The sequence below is a fragment of the Amblyraja radiata genome, chromosome 8, assembly GCF_010909765.2.
Source record: "Amblyraja radiata isolate CabotCenter1 chromosome 8, sAmbRad1.1.pri, whole genome shotgun sequence".
NCBI lineage: Eukaryota > Metazoa > Chordata > Chondrichthyes > Rajiformes > Rajidae > Amblyraja > Amblyraja radiata.
The window spans coordinates 38,998,228-39,015,058 of NC_045963.1; the positions used below are offsets into that span (position 1 = coordinate 38,998,228).

General features: G+C 44.4%; 1 protein-coding gene across 4 annotated transcripts in view; it reads left to right on the forward strand.

The window, feature by feature from the left end:
- trerf1 (transcriptional regulating factor 1) overlaps window positions 1-7,885 on the forward strand; it is a 195,041-nt gene extending 187,156 nt beyond the window's left edge. For all 4 annotated transcript variants that reach the window (XM_033025581.1, XM_033025582.1, XM_033025584.1 and 1 more), the window contains 3 exons: window positions 1,297-1,470; window positions 6,432-6,631; window positions 6,773-7,885. In XM_033025581.1, the coding sequence (XP_032881472.1) occupies window positions 1,297-1,470; window positions 6,432-6,631; window positions 6,773-7,046 (648 nt within the window). In that variant the 3' untranslated portion in view covers window positions 7,047-7,885. The remainder of the gene's footprint in view (window positions 1-1,296; window positions 1,471-6,431; window positions 6,632-6,772) is intronic.
- Window positions 7,886-16,831: the final 8,946 nt, after the last annotated feature.

Sequence of the window (16,831 nt, forward strand, 5' to 3'; positions counted from 1 at the left end):
GCCATAGCGGCGGCCCTACACTCTGCCCTGACCCACCTGGACAACAACAACTCCTACATCAGGTTGCTGTTCATTGATTTCAGCTCCGCTTTCAACACTGTCATCCCCGCCAGCTTGATCACCAAACTCAGCGGGCTTGGCATCTCCACCTCCCTCTGCAACTGGACACTGGATTTCCTCACCAACAGACCACAGTCTGTTAGGGTCAACAACCTCAACTCCACCACTATAACACTGAACACCGGCGTGCCACAGGGCTGTGTGCTCAGCCCTCTCCTCTACTCCCTCTTCACCCACGACTGCATCCCTAAGTACGGATCCAACGCCATCATTAAGTTCGCTGACGACACCACGGTGGTAGGACTGATCAGTGACAACGATGAGTCAGCCTACCGAGAGGAGGTCCAGCACCTGACAACCTGGTGTGCCAATAATAACCTCGTCCTCAACTCCAAGAAGACGAAGGAACTTATTGTCGACTTCAGGAAGGTCAGAGGGGGCAGACATACCCCCATCCACATAAACGGGACTGAGGTGGAGCGCGTCTCCAGCTACAAATTCCTCGGGGTACACATCTCGGAGGATTTGTCCTGGTCCCTCAACACCTCCAAGCTGGTCAAAAAGGCACAGCAACGCCTTTACTTCCTGAGGAGGCTCAAGAAAGCCCACCTGTCCCCCCAGATCCTGACCAACTTCTACAGGTGTACCATCGAGAGCATCCTGACCGCCTGCTTCACGGTATGGTACAGCAGCTGCACTGTTGCGGACAGGAAGGCACTACAACGGGTGGTGAAAACCGCGCAGCACATCATCGGCGCCCCGCTCCCTGCCATGGATGCCCTCCACCGAAAACGGTGTCTGAAACGAGCTGGGAAGATCATTAAAGACCCCTCCCACCCCAATCATGGACTGTTTGCCCTCCTCCCATCAGGGAGGCGGTACAGGAGCCTCAGGTCTCGTACCAGTAGGATGAGGAACAGCTTCTACAATCATACCATCGCATTGCTGAACTCGGAGTCCCGCCGATAGATTCCTCCGGTCCCTCCGTCCCCATTGTTTAATTATTTTGCATTTTCTATTGTTCTGTATCCTCTTTTAAAAAATTTCTATATTGCACTACTACGGACTGACGCAAAACTGCATTTCGTTGTACCCATACTCAGTATTTGTGCAATGACATTAAAGTTGAATTGAATTGAATTGAATTGAATTGAATTGAATTAAATGTGCCTGTTTGATTTATAATTCAATTTCCTCTCACATGTAATAAATTGGAATTTTTTTCTTCCTCTGTAGTTTAGTGGTGAAGATGAAGAATTGGAGGACGAGGATGATTATGATAGAAAATCAGATCGAGATGAGGAGAAAACAGAAGTACCGAAGTCCCCATTACAGCTTGTGTTGGTTCCCGTGGAGCAGCCAGTCATTCAAGGGCACACGTTTATGTGTGAAATGCCAAATTGTGGTGCAGTACGTATAGGTTTTGGCTTCAATATAAGATGAAAGTATGAAATTATGAAAGGCTTTAGTTTGAATTTTCCAAACTTTTTTCTTGATTCAGATATTTCAATTTACCACTCCTCCTTTTCAATGCCCACTTTCCAAAAAAAACTAAATTATCGTCTGCAAGATGATGATGATTGCATCCAGTCCCATTGGAATAGGGGTAAACACTGGGAAAAGATCAGAATCCTCAATCCATCCCCTTTACCCCCCAACTCCACTTCAATCATGTAGGTTGGGTGTGGGCAAAAAAACCAAAACATGACAAACTTGATGGATTATTTTGATGATGAGGAAACGCATCGTGGATTAGGACAATGTAGCTGATATTTTCATTGGAAAATCAAAAGGGTGTTTCATGAAGTGCAAAGTATTAGAATTCAAGTCATGGAAGAAAAGGATCGTAGCATTCTTGCGTATGGCGTGCACAGCCTAAAGTTGTAGGACAACTTGCTCTATTTGATTGTGCACGCCGGGTTGATTGCATTTGTTGAAACAGGGCGGACCACGTGAAGGTTGCAATCTTCCACCCCAGTCGTAGCATCATCAGTTGAGAAATTGGCTGAGCGACAGACAACTGTTTTGGTCAATAGCAAAAGATTCAGATTCAGATTCAACTTTAATTGTCATTGTCAGTGTACAGTACAGAGACAACGAAATGCAGTTAGTTGGGTTTGGTGGCGAATTCATGCAGAAGGAGACCATTTGGCCTGTTGAGTTTGTGCCAGTTACGAGTGGACTAATTTTGTCAAATAAATTCCCCTGCCCTTCCTCATAACCCTGCACATTGTTTTTCACATATGCTGTCTGACCTGCTAAGTCCAGTAGATTCTAGTTTCTCAGATTTCCAGCAATGGGACATTTTTTAATTAGAACATAGAAGAGCACAATAACAACCCCTTCAGCCTACATTGCCTGTGCCGAACATGATGCCAAAACCATCTCATATCTATCTGTACATAATCTATATCCTTCATTCCCTGCCTATCTAAAAGTCTCTTAAATGCCACTATCGTATCTGCCTCAACCACCAGCCACTGCAACCCGTTCCAGGCACTCACCACCCTCTGTGTACAAAGGTCGGCTTGGATATCTACTTTAAACTTTGACCCTCTCACCTTAAAGCTATGCCTTCTCGTATTTGATTTTTTCCATCCTGAAAAAAGGTTCTGACTGTCTACCCTATCTATGCCTCTCATAATGGTATTTACTTATATCAGGTCACCCTGCAACCTCTGGCGTTTCAGTGAAAATAATTCAAGTCTGTCCATCCTCTCCCTGTAACAAATACCCCCTCATCCAAGCATCATTCTGGTAAACCTCCTCTGCATTTTTTCCAATGTCTCCACATCATTCCGATAATGGGTCAGTCAGAACTGCACACAAATACTCTAAATATGGCCTAACCAAACGCCTGTAAGGCTGTGTCATGACTTCCTGATATTTATACTCAATACCTGACCTATGAAAGCAAGCTTACAGTTTTCCACCTTTACCACTCTATCTACTTGTTGCCACTTTCAGAGAGTTATGGACTTGGATCTCAAGATCCCTCTGTACATCAATGCTGTTAAGGGTCATGCCATTAATTGTATATTTACCCTCACAATTGACCAACCAAGGTTCAGCACCTCACACTTGCTTGGCTTAACTCCGTCAGCCATTTCTTCATCCATTTGTGTAGCTGATCTATATCCTGTATATTTCGATAGCCTTCCTCACAATAACAATATTGGTGTCATCTGCAAACTTACTAACCAACCTGATTACGTTTACGTCCAAGTATTTTATATATGTCACAAACAGCAGAGATCCCACCACAGATCTCTGCAGAACTCCACTGATCTCAGACCTCTAGCCTCATTCTTACCTTTCCACCCCAACCCTGCCTTCTATCAGTACGCCAGGTCATTGTTAATCCCATGCAATTTAATTTTCTGGACCAGCCTACTGTGGGTGACTTTATCAAATGCCTTATGAAAATCCATGTAAACATCATTGACCGCCCTGCTCTGATCATTCACTATCGTCACCTCCTCAAAAAAACTCAAATCAAGTTAGTAATACATGACCTGCCGTGTACAAAGCTTGTCTGTCCCTAATTAACCCATTCTCTTCCAAATAGAAGTAAATCCTAATCCGAAGAATCCTTTCCAAAAGCTTACTCACGACTGACGTAAGGCTCACTGCCCTATAATTTGCTGGATTCTCCATTACCTTCCCTTTTATATAAAGGAACAACATTACCTACTCTCCAGACCTCTGGGACCTCGCCCTTGGCTGGAGAAGATGAAAAGATCTTTGTCAGGACTGCTGCAATCTCTCTTGCCTATCAATAGCCAGGGATAAATCCTATCAGGCCCTGGGGATTTCTCCACCTTAATGGATAAATCCCCAGGACCTCTTTAAGAGCCCCAAATACCTCCTCATTCTTAACTGCCCTTGCATATTAGTATTCTCCACACTGATCTCACTGTCCTCTATATACTTGGTGAAAACACATGCAAATCCTCGCCTACATCCCCAGGTTCCTAGTACAAATTGTCCGTCCTTGAAACATCTGCTGATGGGATTAGTTTAGCTTCTTTGCATTTACCCTATCTGAACCACTCATGATCTTGTACATGATCTAGTGTGGAGACCAGAAAGATACACACTATGTCACTGTTTCTTAACAGGTGTTTACAGTTCCTGAATCATCTCCCTGTTCTTGTATTCCTTCGTTTGGCCAATAAAGCTTTTCCACACTACTACCTGAAGGAATGTATAGATGTGAACTTCAAGATCTCCCAACCCGACTCCAATTCTCTACTATTCTCAGTATACTACTCTTCATCATATGTTCCCTTGTCTTGATGCAGGAAGATTGTTCCCGATGTTGGGGAAGTCCAGAACAAGGGGTCACAGTTTAAGGATAAGGGGGAAGTCTTTTAGGACCGAGATGAGAAAAACATTTTTCATACAGAGAGTGGTGAATCTGTGGAATTCTCTGCCACAGAAGGTAGTTGAGGCCAGTTCATTGGCTATATTTAAGAGTGAGTTAGATGTGGCCCTTGGGCTAAAGGGATCAGGGGGTATGGAGAGAAGGCAGGTACAGGATACTGAGTTGGATGATCAGCCATGATCATATTGAATGACGGTGCAGGCTCGAAGGGCCGAATGGCCGACTCCTGCACCTATTTTCTATGTTTCTATGCTTGTTCTCGCACTGCTCCATTTTAGACTTCAGTTAACCACAGTTAAGTCCCCACTTAATTGTTGATTTACTGCAGACTAGAGCTTTCTTCCTCACCACCAACCACTCCATCAATTCAACATTGTTAGCAAACTTCTTGATTAATTTATATATCACCAAAAATGCTAGTAGCTTAGGACTGAAATTATATCTTCACATTATCCAATGTGTGGTTTGGAATCTAGCTAATGTTTTCTGTACATTTAGCTGGTTTTACCTTCCTGGTTTTGATACTTTGAAGTCAAGACACCTGTATGATTTATGTGTATACAGACACAAAAATGTGATGATGAAGTGGGAGGTATAAGGAATGGAATGGCGGTACCACCTGCTGGTCAGTCCTTTAAAAGCATAGCACCTACAGAGAGGCTTGGTATTGCACTTTTATTATTATTATTATTATTACTATTAAACTTTATTTCAGACTCAAGGTCCAGGCGGCATTACAAAAAATACATTGCATATAAAAACGCCATAAAATACATATAAAAGCTTAGTATATTACATAAAAGCATCATAAATTATTTACAAAAAGACAATACATGATTTAAAATCCAGAATAAAAAGAAAGATCAGTGTCCAACAACGAGACAGCGATACCATTGTCTCCACAACTAGGATTCGTTGCGTAGTGCTAAACCTTATGTTTGACAAGGCCACGATAATTACTACAGCCCATTTTAATGTCTTAGTCATAGTCATATAGTGTGGAAACAGGCCCTTCAGCCAACTTGCCCACATCGACCAATATGTCCCATCTACACCAGTCCCACCTGCCTACGTTTGCCCATATCCCTCTAAACCTGTCTTATCCATGTACCTGTCCAAATGTTTCTGTTGCGATAGTACCTGCCTGAACCACCTCCTCCAGCAGCTCGTTCCATACACCCACCACCCTTTGTGTGAAAAAGTTACCCCTCAGGTTCCTATTAAATCTTCCCCCCTCACTTTAAACTTATGTGCACCAGTTCTCGATTCCACTACTCTGCGCGAGAGAGTCTAACAACAAAAGACATAATAATATGTTCAACCGTTGACCGAATACCAGACTGCCAATTTTCAGTAAGAAATCTCATGTTCTGCTGTGATTTGAAAATAGAGCAAAATGTGTTAATTTGCTCCATGTACCAAGAGGTAATGAAGCCCCTTTAAAAGTACAAATACCATTTGTCACGCACATATTTAGGTGGTATGTTTTGAGGCCCCACTCCCTGAGTGCCTTGACACCCTTTTTGATAACTTATGTAATTTAAAATCTATTTGAATCATTAAATAATCAATCAACAAATTAAAATAAAGTTAAATAGGTAAACTACTTGCGTGCATCGACCTTTTTACTGAAATGAGTTGGGCCATGTTTCAATCACCAAACATCCCTGGCTTAAAGCTAAGGGTCTGGTCTGTTGGTGTCTATGCTTGACTGCAGGACCTGGGTGGGCTCAGTGATGGGTTGAAAAGCAAGTGGCAAGTAACTAGTTATTCTGTACAAAGTTGCTGGGTGATTCAAAGTATGATTCAGCCTACTAAAAACCATTGTTCATTTTCTACTTCAACAAATATTTCCATGTGCCCTCACAGTGATTTGTTTACATAATAAATGTATTATTTATGGTGAAAAATTAAGATGTTTTGTTGAACTGACCTCGAGTTCCAGCACTACACTTAATCTTTTGTTTACAAATTCTCCTTTTAGATATTCAGCTCCAGACAAGCATTAAATGGCCATGCACGGATTCACGGTGGTTCTAACCAGGTCCCAAAGCAAGCGTCTGCAGCTAAACTTAAAACTGGAGGACCCCAGCCAGGCTATGCATCTGTCAAAAATTCTCCTGCACATAGCACAAGTAGTGAAACAGATGCTGCTACAATATTCCCTTGCAAGGAATGTGGAAAGTAAGTACTTTAACTGAAAATGTTGCATAATTTCATTATATTGTAACATTTTGATGGTCAATTAAATGGAAAATATATTCAATTTTGTTTTAAATGTTGCTGTTTGTACTTAATTTTAACGTGTGCTTTCTTTCTGTCAAGGATGTTCTACAAGATCAAAAGTAGAAATGCTCACATGAAAACCCATAAACAACAGGAGGATCAGCAGCGGCAGAAGACACAAAAAGCCCTTGGAGCTGTTGAAGTAGCAACAATAACCAGGCCTGCTTCACCTATGCTACTTCACCCAGATCACATGAGTATGGTAAAGCGACAATTGGAAGTAGAGGATCATGACATCATTCAGGACTTGGAAGATGTCATGGATGAATCGAATATCATAGATGGAGAATTTCTCCAGGATGATGAATTGTAAATGTCTTTAAAGCAACTTTCAAAATAACGCGGAATAACTTTCACATAGAATAACTTGGACAAAACTGCTTTTTGTGTTTTTAAGTCATCAGGAAGTGCTTAGGCTGGTTCAAATGCAGTATGCAGAAGAATCCCAAGAGAGTTGCACATGGATGGAAATGCTCGATCCGCTTTTTGCCATTTATACCTTTACATAGGCTAAACACAGCCTCATGGACTATTATTTTCCCTTCCAGCTGCTTGTTTAAAGTTACTTCGAAGCATTGAAGCCAAACGGGTTTTTTGCTAAAAAGGTTTTTTGTCGAGTGAAAGTTTCAGAAATTATATTGTCTACTTTTCTATAAAACAAAACAAAAAAAGCTGTAAATAAGGTTCAAAATTATATATATTTTAAATTGTTAAATCTGATTTGTTTACGCATTTATTTAACTGCTGTTCCTTGGTGTTATCTAGCAGGTATGGTGTAAATACTTTATATCCCAAAATTCTATTGCAAAAGCAAACTATTTTTGAAAGTAAAAGTGTCAAAGTGAGTGAGAGAATGCAGATCTTTCATTCGGGTTGTTTTCTTTTATTACAATGATGTACAGACTTATTAAAGCTTTATTTTATTAATTTGGGGGTACAGATTGTGGTCAGATTGCATGCCTTTTACTCCATAATGTAATTTATTTTTGTTATATTTGCACTGTAAATGTTTTTTCAAGTATGTGAGGAGAACCTTCCATACAATTTGTAGTCACTAGAGCCAGGATGTTTCGGCACTAAAAAACTCTGAAATAGGCAGGCAAAAAGGCATAATAAAATTACAAAAAAGGCTTGAAAAGGCATTTATTGACCCCAAAAAAGGCATAAAAAGGCATGTATTTCCACCACCAAAATATGGTTAAAAATGATAATATAAAGGTATTCTACATTAAATGACCAAAGTTGCCTGGTTGACATAATTACTAGCATTTTTTTCAAATTATCTGGTGTTAAACTATGCGGTCTGTCAGGCAGAATATGCTTGTGAAAAACATCTTTCTACCTCAGCTGAGGTCATTGGTGCATACCCGAAACAAGCTACCGACTCTATATTCATGTCAATATCTTGTGCATTACAACTACCTTTGAGAACTTTAGCTCTGTTTTGTATTTCTTCAAGATCTTTGTTAGCTAAAATCACTCTCTCGCATTTTCCTTGTATGTCTTTACCTACATCGCCAGGAACTTTACGAATATCGTCAGTTACTTTGTTGAAAACCTGCAGGTTATTCACTAATGTTTTGCCACATTTCTCAAGGGAAGTGATAGCTTGAGGGAAGTTTGCAAAATTGGAAGCAATAAACACAAGATTGCAGTGGAGGGAATGTTTCTGCATGATTTCACTGACGGTCCTGACTGCAGCAGATTCTTCTTTCTTAAAACAGTTAACGATTTCTTTTATCTTTTCAAAATTTGCAGCATAGTAGAGTACAGCCCCACCTTTGGGCTCTCAGTTTTGGTCTCCTAATCTGAGGAAAGACATTCTTGCCATAGAGGGAGTACAGAGAAGGTTCACCAGGCTGATTCCTGGGATGTCAGGACTTTCATATGAAGAAAGACTGGATAGACTCGGCTTGTACTCGCTAGAATTTAGAAGATTGAGGGGTGATCTTATAGAAACTTACAAAACTCTTAAGGGTTTGGACAGGCTAAATGCAGGAAGATTGTTTCTGATGTTGGGGAAGTCCAGAACAAGGGGTCACAGTTTAAGGATAAGGGGGAAATCTTTTAGGACCGAGATGAGGAAAACATTTTTCACACAGAGTGGTGAATCCCTGGAATTCTCTGCCACAGAAGGTAGATGAGGCCAGTTCATTGGCTATATTTAAGAGGGAGTTAGATGTGGCTAAAGGGATCAGGGGGTATGGAGAGAAGGCAGATACAGGATACTGAGTTGGATGATCAGCCATGATCATATTGAATGGCAGTGCAGGCTCGAAGGGCCGAATGGCCTACTCCAGCACCTATTTTCTATGTTTCTACCTAATCAAAACGGGCTTAGGAGGTAGCGGAATCTCGGGTGCCATTTCCTTGAACAACTGCAGACGTGACGGTGCTTTGAGGAAGATTTTCTTGACATTGGAAACTAGGCGATCGACATTTGGAAACAAACTACGTATGTGTACGGCAATTCTATGAAGTCCTTGAGCTAAGCATGTCAAATGCAACATTTTGGGGAATAAAACATTAAGAGCACGAGCAGCTTTTTTCATGTAAGGAGGTGCATCAGTCACAAACTGATGAACATTCTCGTGTTTTATACCTTCTGGCCAAAGTACAGCAAGTGAAGATGTAAACAACTGAGCAATAGTTGAGCTGTTTGACTTCTCCAATACTTCCGATGTCAACAAATACTCCTTTGATAGTTGACCTGCCTCCAGTGTACCGACGACCACATTGGCAACATATCTCCCCACAGCATCGACTGTCTCGTCTATTGAAATCCATGTTTTGTTGCATGCAACTTCATCTCTAATTTTTTGCACAGCAATGTTGAAGTTGCTGTCAACATAAATTTTCCGTAATGATGACTCGCTTGGTATATGTTCCTCTGTGTATTTCTCTAAAAAAAACCTCTGAGAGATTTGTTTTCCAATTTCCACAGTGGAATTCCAGCATCAATGAATGCCTTGCACAGATCACTCAAACTCAGATTTGCAACTGGAGCCAGCAGTAAATGTAGTGAGGAGACAAACTTGGGTATTTTGCTTGGGTTGTCTACACCTCAGCGGTATCAACATTGACTTCTTTAATTTTAGATAGCCCTTGTCTTCTTCCCTCTCCCCCTCACCCTTCCCAGCTCTCCTTCTGGTCCTACTGTCCCCCTCTCTTCCTTTCTTAATATTAACGTGTTAACATAGAAAATGTCATTGTAATCACGATACAATTAGAGAAAAAAGCACAACATTTTAGCAAAACAGCAAAAAAAAGGCTGATTTAGGCACATGGCATTTATGGCAAAATCCTGGCTCTAGTAGTCACCTTTCATCTATAACTGAATGAGATGTATTTGTCAAGTTATGAATGAAGCACTATGTATAGATCAGTGAATGACTTCACTTGTAATAACATGCTTTTAATTGTACAGCCAAAAAGGATTTTTGGAGGATTTTTGTGCCATGTTCTTGGGAAGGCTGCATTTTAAAAAAAAATGATGGCATCTTTAAAATTGGCAGTATTTTTTTGTGAATTTAGTATTCACTTTAGCAGGTAGTGCTTGAATCGTGTACCAGAGGGTTTTTTTTAAAGAATGTGATGGGATCCCCCCCCCCCCCCATATTAAACTAATCAAAGAAAATGATTTTTTTAAATTTTCTGCCTCCCAAAATATCTGAAATAAACTGAAATAGAGTACCTGAGGAAGATCCCAACCAGGGATGTCACCTGTCCATGTTCTCCAGGGAAGCTGCCTAACCCGCTGAGTTATTCCAGCACCTTGTGGCTTTTTGTATGAATCGGCATCTGCATTTTCCTTGTTTCTACCTGAAATAAAAGTTATTTTGAAAGAGAATTCCACTAAGAAAGATGTTTTAACCTATATAGACTAAATTCCTTGAAGCGATCTGATTTGGCCATATCAGGACAGTCAACATATACATTACATTAAGATTCTCAGGATCTCTACTGTTCAGTAATCAACTATTACCAGGTAATTGTTGGTGCTCTCGGAATTTGCACATATTTCCCCAAATATGCTTATTTGGAATGATAATAGCCATATTTCCTTTTTGATTTAGTGTGGAAATGAATGGCATAATGTGCATCTGTGACATATTTTAGGTTAATTTCCTGCTCTAGGATGAGATGGTTATTCTCAGCTGAAATTGTCTTTTTGACCTTTGGGATCCAAAGAATTGGTTGGAATTTCTGTCTCCCTGCAATGTCTCCTTTTGGAACATATGCTTGTGAAGGCACGATGAACACAGAGCTTTCTTCTGGTGAATTATTTGCCAAGTAGATCTATATGTGAAGAAAAGCTGTGTAACATTATACCTGCATAGGAGTCAAGAAAATGAAGATTGTCAAAGGCAATGAAGACCTGCTTTGTTAACTGTTAACTACTTCTGTAGGTTTTGTATCAATAGCATTGTGGCACTTTGAACGAAATGTTCCATATTTATAAGAATTAGGTAACTAGAAACACATTTCCAATTTAAAATCCAGGCAATTCCTGTTTCATGATTGGGTGCCAATCAAAGAAGGGAAATTTACACATTTCCTGAATTTCAGGAGACAATGTAAATAACTTACAACAGTTTAATTATTTTGTTTATTTTAAAGTACTTATTCCAATTCCATAAGAAGCATAAGTCATTTTGAAAAAGTGGAGTTGCATTCACCTGAATTATTTTATCCAATGTTAGCATTCAGAGTTATGGCATTCATCTATGGAACAACTCTCAGCTTCCTTCATCCTTTGCCTTGTGGTTTTGCTTAAAATTAGAAATTGGAGAGGGAATATACTGTAAGCAATATATATTTAATAAAAATTACAATGGGATCAAGCAAGAAATGGGCAACCACATTCATTGGTTGATCCCCACCTTGCAACATCTGTTGTTGTCAACATTAGCAACTGAGTAGAAAGTGACACCATATTGCCAGCATTTTTGCACATTTCATAATGCACTAACCACCCTATCGACAGGGAACCTACTTTCCAATTTATCAGAGTGTTTTAATATTCTACTAGACCAAGTGCAGACCCGTTGGGTCTGTTTCCCCAACGGCGTTTTGCGGGGGGGGGGGGTGGGGAGGGGGGCTGCGGCATCAAACTCACATTAACCACCCCCCAAACACACAGGTGGGGGGAGGGGGGTTGAGAAGAGGGGAGAGGAGGAGAAGGAAACGGGACAGATTTGGGAGAGAAAGGTGAGCGGGGTAGGGGGTGAGAGAGGGGGATGGGGAGAGAGATGTGGGGGAGGGGGAGGTGAGGGAGGGAGGGGGAGAGGGGAGGGGGAGAGGGGAAAGAGTGGGGAGGGAGAGTGGAGGGGGAAGGAGGAGAGGTGGAAGAGTGAGGAGGGAGGTGGAGAGGGGTAGGGGGAGTGATGGAAGAGGGACAGATGTAGGAGGAAGGGGGCGGGTGGAGAGGGGGAAGGGGGGTGGGGAAGAGAGGGATGGGTGGGAGAGGGAGAGTGGTGAGGAGAGGAAAACATAGAACCATAGAAATTAAGTGCAGGAGTAGGCCATTCGGCCCTTCGAGCCTGCACCACCATTCAATATGATCGTGGCTGATCATCCAACTCAGTATCCTGTTCCTGCCTTCTCTCCATACCCCCTGATCCCTTTAGCCACAAGGGCCACATCTAACTCCCTCTTAAATACAGCCAAATAACAGGCCTCAACTACCTTCTGTGCCAGTGAATTCCAGAGATTCGCCACTCTCTGTGAGAAAAATGTTTTTCTCATCTTGGTCCTAAAAGATTTACCCCTTATCCTTAAACTGTGACCCCTTGTTCTGGACTTCCCCAACATCTGGAACAATCTTCCTGCATCTAGCCTGTCCAACCCCTTAAGAATTTTGTACGTTTCTATAAGATACCCCCTCAATCTTCTAAATTCTAGCATGTACAAGCCGAGTCTATCCAGTCTTTCGTCATATGAAAGTCTTGACATCCCAGGAATCAGTCTGGTGAACCTTCTCTGTACTCCCTCTATGGCAACAATGTATTTGAACATTGGGCATTGTGACATCACACAATGGAATGTTCACCAAGTGCTTGTGCTCCTGCAAAGGCATATGTAAATGAATCCATTCCGATTGGACATGTGTGAGCATCGGGCATTGTGACATCACACGATGGAACGTTCACCAGGGGCTGGGGCTGGTGCTGATTCTATGGGTGAGAAGCCAGTTTATTTTTGAAATATTGGGGGGGGGGGGGGGAGTAGGATTTGATTAAAAACATGCACTTAAACACGACGAAATGTAATGAGGAGCGGATACTTAGAAAGAAAAGTGAAATCTCTACCGAAATGGAAAAGATGTCGGGGATTCTGCTTTCCCCCTTATCCTTAAACTTTGACCCTTTGTTCTGGTCTTCCCCAACATCCGGAACAATCTTTCTGCATCTAGCCCGTCCAACCCCTTAAGAATTTTATACGTTTCTATAAGATACCCCCTTAATCTTCTAAAATCTAGCGAATACAAGGCGAGTCTATCCAGTCTTTCTTCATATGAAAATCCTGACATCACAGGAATCAGTCTGGTGAACCTTCTCTGTACTCCCTCTCTATGGCAACGATGTCTTTGAGCATTGGGCATTGTGACATCACACGATGGAACCTTCACCATTGGCTGGTGCTCCTGCATAGGCATATGTAAATTAATCCATTCCGATTGGACATATGTGAACATTGGGCATTGTGACATCACACGATGGAACGTTCAGCAGGGGCTGGGGCTGGTGCTGATTCTATGGGTGAGAAGCCAGTTTAGTTTTGAAATATTGGGGGGGGGGGGGAGGATTTGATTAAAAACGTGTACTTAAACACGACGAAATGTAATGAGGAGCGGATACTTAGAAAGAAAAGTGAAATCTCTACCGAAATGGAAAAGATGTCGGCGATTCTGCGTCTGGTTTCGGAGTTGCAGAGAATGCGGCCGGAAGCCGTACATGTAAATGGATCCATTCCGATTGGAAGTCTGCGAGCGTCGGGCATTGCGATTGGACGTCTGCGAGCATCGGGCATTGTGACATCGCACGGCGGGAACGAATCGAAAGGCAGAAAGGGATCCGGACGCCAGCCGGACGGATGGGGCGAGAGTTTTATATATTAACTAGACCAAGTGCAGACCCGTTGGGTCTGTTTCCCCAACGGCGTTTGCGGGGGGGTGGGGTGTGAAGAGGGGAGGGAGAGGAGAGGAGGAGGAGGAAACGGGATAGATTTGGGAGGGAAAGGAGAGCGGGGTAGGGGGTGAGAGATGGGGAGAGGGGTGGGGGAGAGAGGGGAAAGTGGGGAGGGAGAGTGGAGGGGAAGGGGGAGAGAAGTGGAAGAGGGGAGGGAGGAGGAGAGGGGTAGGCGGAGTGATGGAAGAGGGATAGGGGGTGGGGGGAGAGGGAAGGGGGTGGGGTAGAGAGGGAAGGGGGTTGGGGAGGGAGGGATTGGAGAGGGGTGAGGAGAGGGAGGAGAGAAGGGGGAGAGAAGTGGAAGAGTGGGGAGGGAGGATTGGGTAGTGGGGTAGCGGGAGTGGAGGAAGAGAGACGGGAGTGGTGGAAGAGGGACAGGGGTAGGGGGTAGGGGGTGGTGGTAGAGAGGGAAGGGGGGTGGGGGAGAAAGGGATGAGAGGGAGAGGGGTGAGGAGAGGGAAACATAGAACCATAGAAATTAAGTGCAGGAGTAGGCCATTCGGCCCTTCGAGCCTGCACCACCATTCAATATGATCATGGCTGATCATCCAACTCAGTATCCTGTACCTGCCTTCTCTCCATACCCCCTGATCCCTTTAGCCACAAGGGCCACATCTAACTCCCTCTTAAATACAGCCAATTAACAGGCCTCAACTACCTTCTGTACCAGTGAATTCCAGAGATTCGCCACTCTCTGTGAGAAAAATGTTTTTCTCAACTTGGTCCTAAAAGATTTACCCCTTATCCTTAAACTGTGACCCCTTGTTCTGGACTTCCCCAACATCTGGAACAATCTTCCTGCATCTAGCCTGTCCAACCTATTAAGAATTTTGTACGTTTCTATAAGATACCCCCTCAATCTTCTAAATTCTAGCATGTACAAGCCGAGTCTATCCAGTCTTTCGTCATATGAAAGTCCTGACATCCCAGTAATCAGTCTGGTGAGCCTTCTCTGTACTCCCTCTATGGCAACAATGTCTTTGTGCATTGGGCATTGTGACATCACATGATGGAACGTTCATCAGGGGCTGGGGCTGATTCTATGGGTGAGAAGCCAGTATTTTTTGAAATATTGGGAGGGGGGGGGGGGCTGCTGCATCACACTCACATTAACCACCCCCCAAACACACAGGTGGGGGGAGGGGGGTGAGAAGAGGGGAGGGAGGGGAGAGGAGGAGGAGGAAACGGGACAGATTTGGGAGAGAAGGGAGAGCGGGGTAGGGGGTGAGAGGGGGGGATGGGGAGAGAGATGTGGGGGAGAGGGGGATGGGGAGGAGGGAGGGAGGGGGAGAGGGGTGGGGGGAGAGAGGGGAAAGAGTGGGGATGCAATTCAGGACTTTTCACTTCACAAGCAAAGTCAGAATGATGGTTAGTGAAGAATTCGAATATTCGCTGAGCGTTCAGATGGTGCACGCGCCTCCTGCACCAAAGGGTGGGGGGGGGGGGGGGCGTGTGTCGTCACACACAAAGATCTTGTAGCGGAGAGCTCCGCTATAAGATCTTTGGTCACATACTAAGCACGCGCCTCCACAAACAGATGAGCGTCTTCTTGAATGGAGAGCGCGTGGCCGCCTCCACAAACAGTCACACACACTGAGGACCCGCCCCCACAAAAAATATTTTGTGAGGAAGGGGAGGAGGAGGGTGGAGAGGGAGAAGGGGAGGGAGGGGGGGGGGGGGGGAGAAGAGGATGGGGGAGAGAGGTGAAGGGGGGGGGAGGGGTTGGAGCGGGCGTGCATGAGTCGAGAGAAGAGAAAAGGGCAGAGAGAGAGAGAGGCTGGTACAACAACAAAAAAGCTGGATAAACTAAGCGGGTGCAGCAGCATCTATGGACCGAAGGAAAAGGGCAACGTTTTTGGCCGAAACCCTTCTCCGGGTTTCGGCCAAAAACGTTGACCATTCAATTCGCTCCATAGATGCTGCCACACCCGCTGAGTTTATCCAGCTTTTTTTATGTCTACCTTCGATTTTCAAGCATCTGTAGTTCCTTTTTAAAGACATTTCCTTTTTAGAGACTTTGCACGGTAAGGGAATGAGGAGGGAGAGGGGGAAGAGTGTGGAGGGAGGGGGAGAGTGGGATGGGAGGGGGAGAGGGGTGGGGGGAGAGAGAAGCGGAAGAGTGGGGAGGGAGGGAGGGAGGGAGGGGGAGAGGGGTAGCAGGAGTGGTGGAAGAGGGACAGAGGGGCAGGGGAAGGGGTGGGGGAGAGAGGGGAAGGGAGGGAGGGAGAGGGGGGGGGGGGTGGGGTAAGGGGAGAGAAGTGGGAGAGGGAGGGGTAGGGGGAGTGGTGGAAGAGGGACAGAGGGGAAGGGGTGGGGGAGAGAGGGAAGGAGGTGGAGTAGAGAGGGAAGGGGTGGGGGAGAGAGGGATGGAAGAGGGGTGAGGAGCGGGAGAGGGGGAGAGAAGGGGGAGAGAAGTGGTAGAGTGGGGAGGGAGGGAGGGGTAGCGAGAGTGGTGGAAGAGGGACGGGGAGCGGTGGAAGAGGGACAGAGGGGTAGGGGAAGGGGTGGGACAGGGAATGGAAGAGAGAGGGGTGAGGGAGGGAGAGGGGTGGGGTAAGGGGAGCGAAGTGGAAGAGTGGGGAGGGAGTGGTGGAAGAGGGACAGAGGGGTAGGGGAAGGGGGCAGGGGGAGAGAGGGAAGGGGGTGGGGTAGAGAGGGAAGGGGGGTGGGGGAGAGAGGGATGGGTGGCAGAGGGAAGGGGGTGAGGAGAGGGAAACATTGAAACATAGAAATTAAGTGCAGGAGTAGGCCATTCGGCCCTTCTAGCCTGCACCACCATTCAATATGATCATGGCTGATCATCCAACAGTATCCTGTCCCTGCCTTCTCTCCTTACCCCCTGATCCCTTTAGCCACAAGGGCCACATCTAACTCCCTCTTAAATATAGCCAATGAACTGACCTCAAAT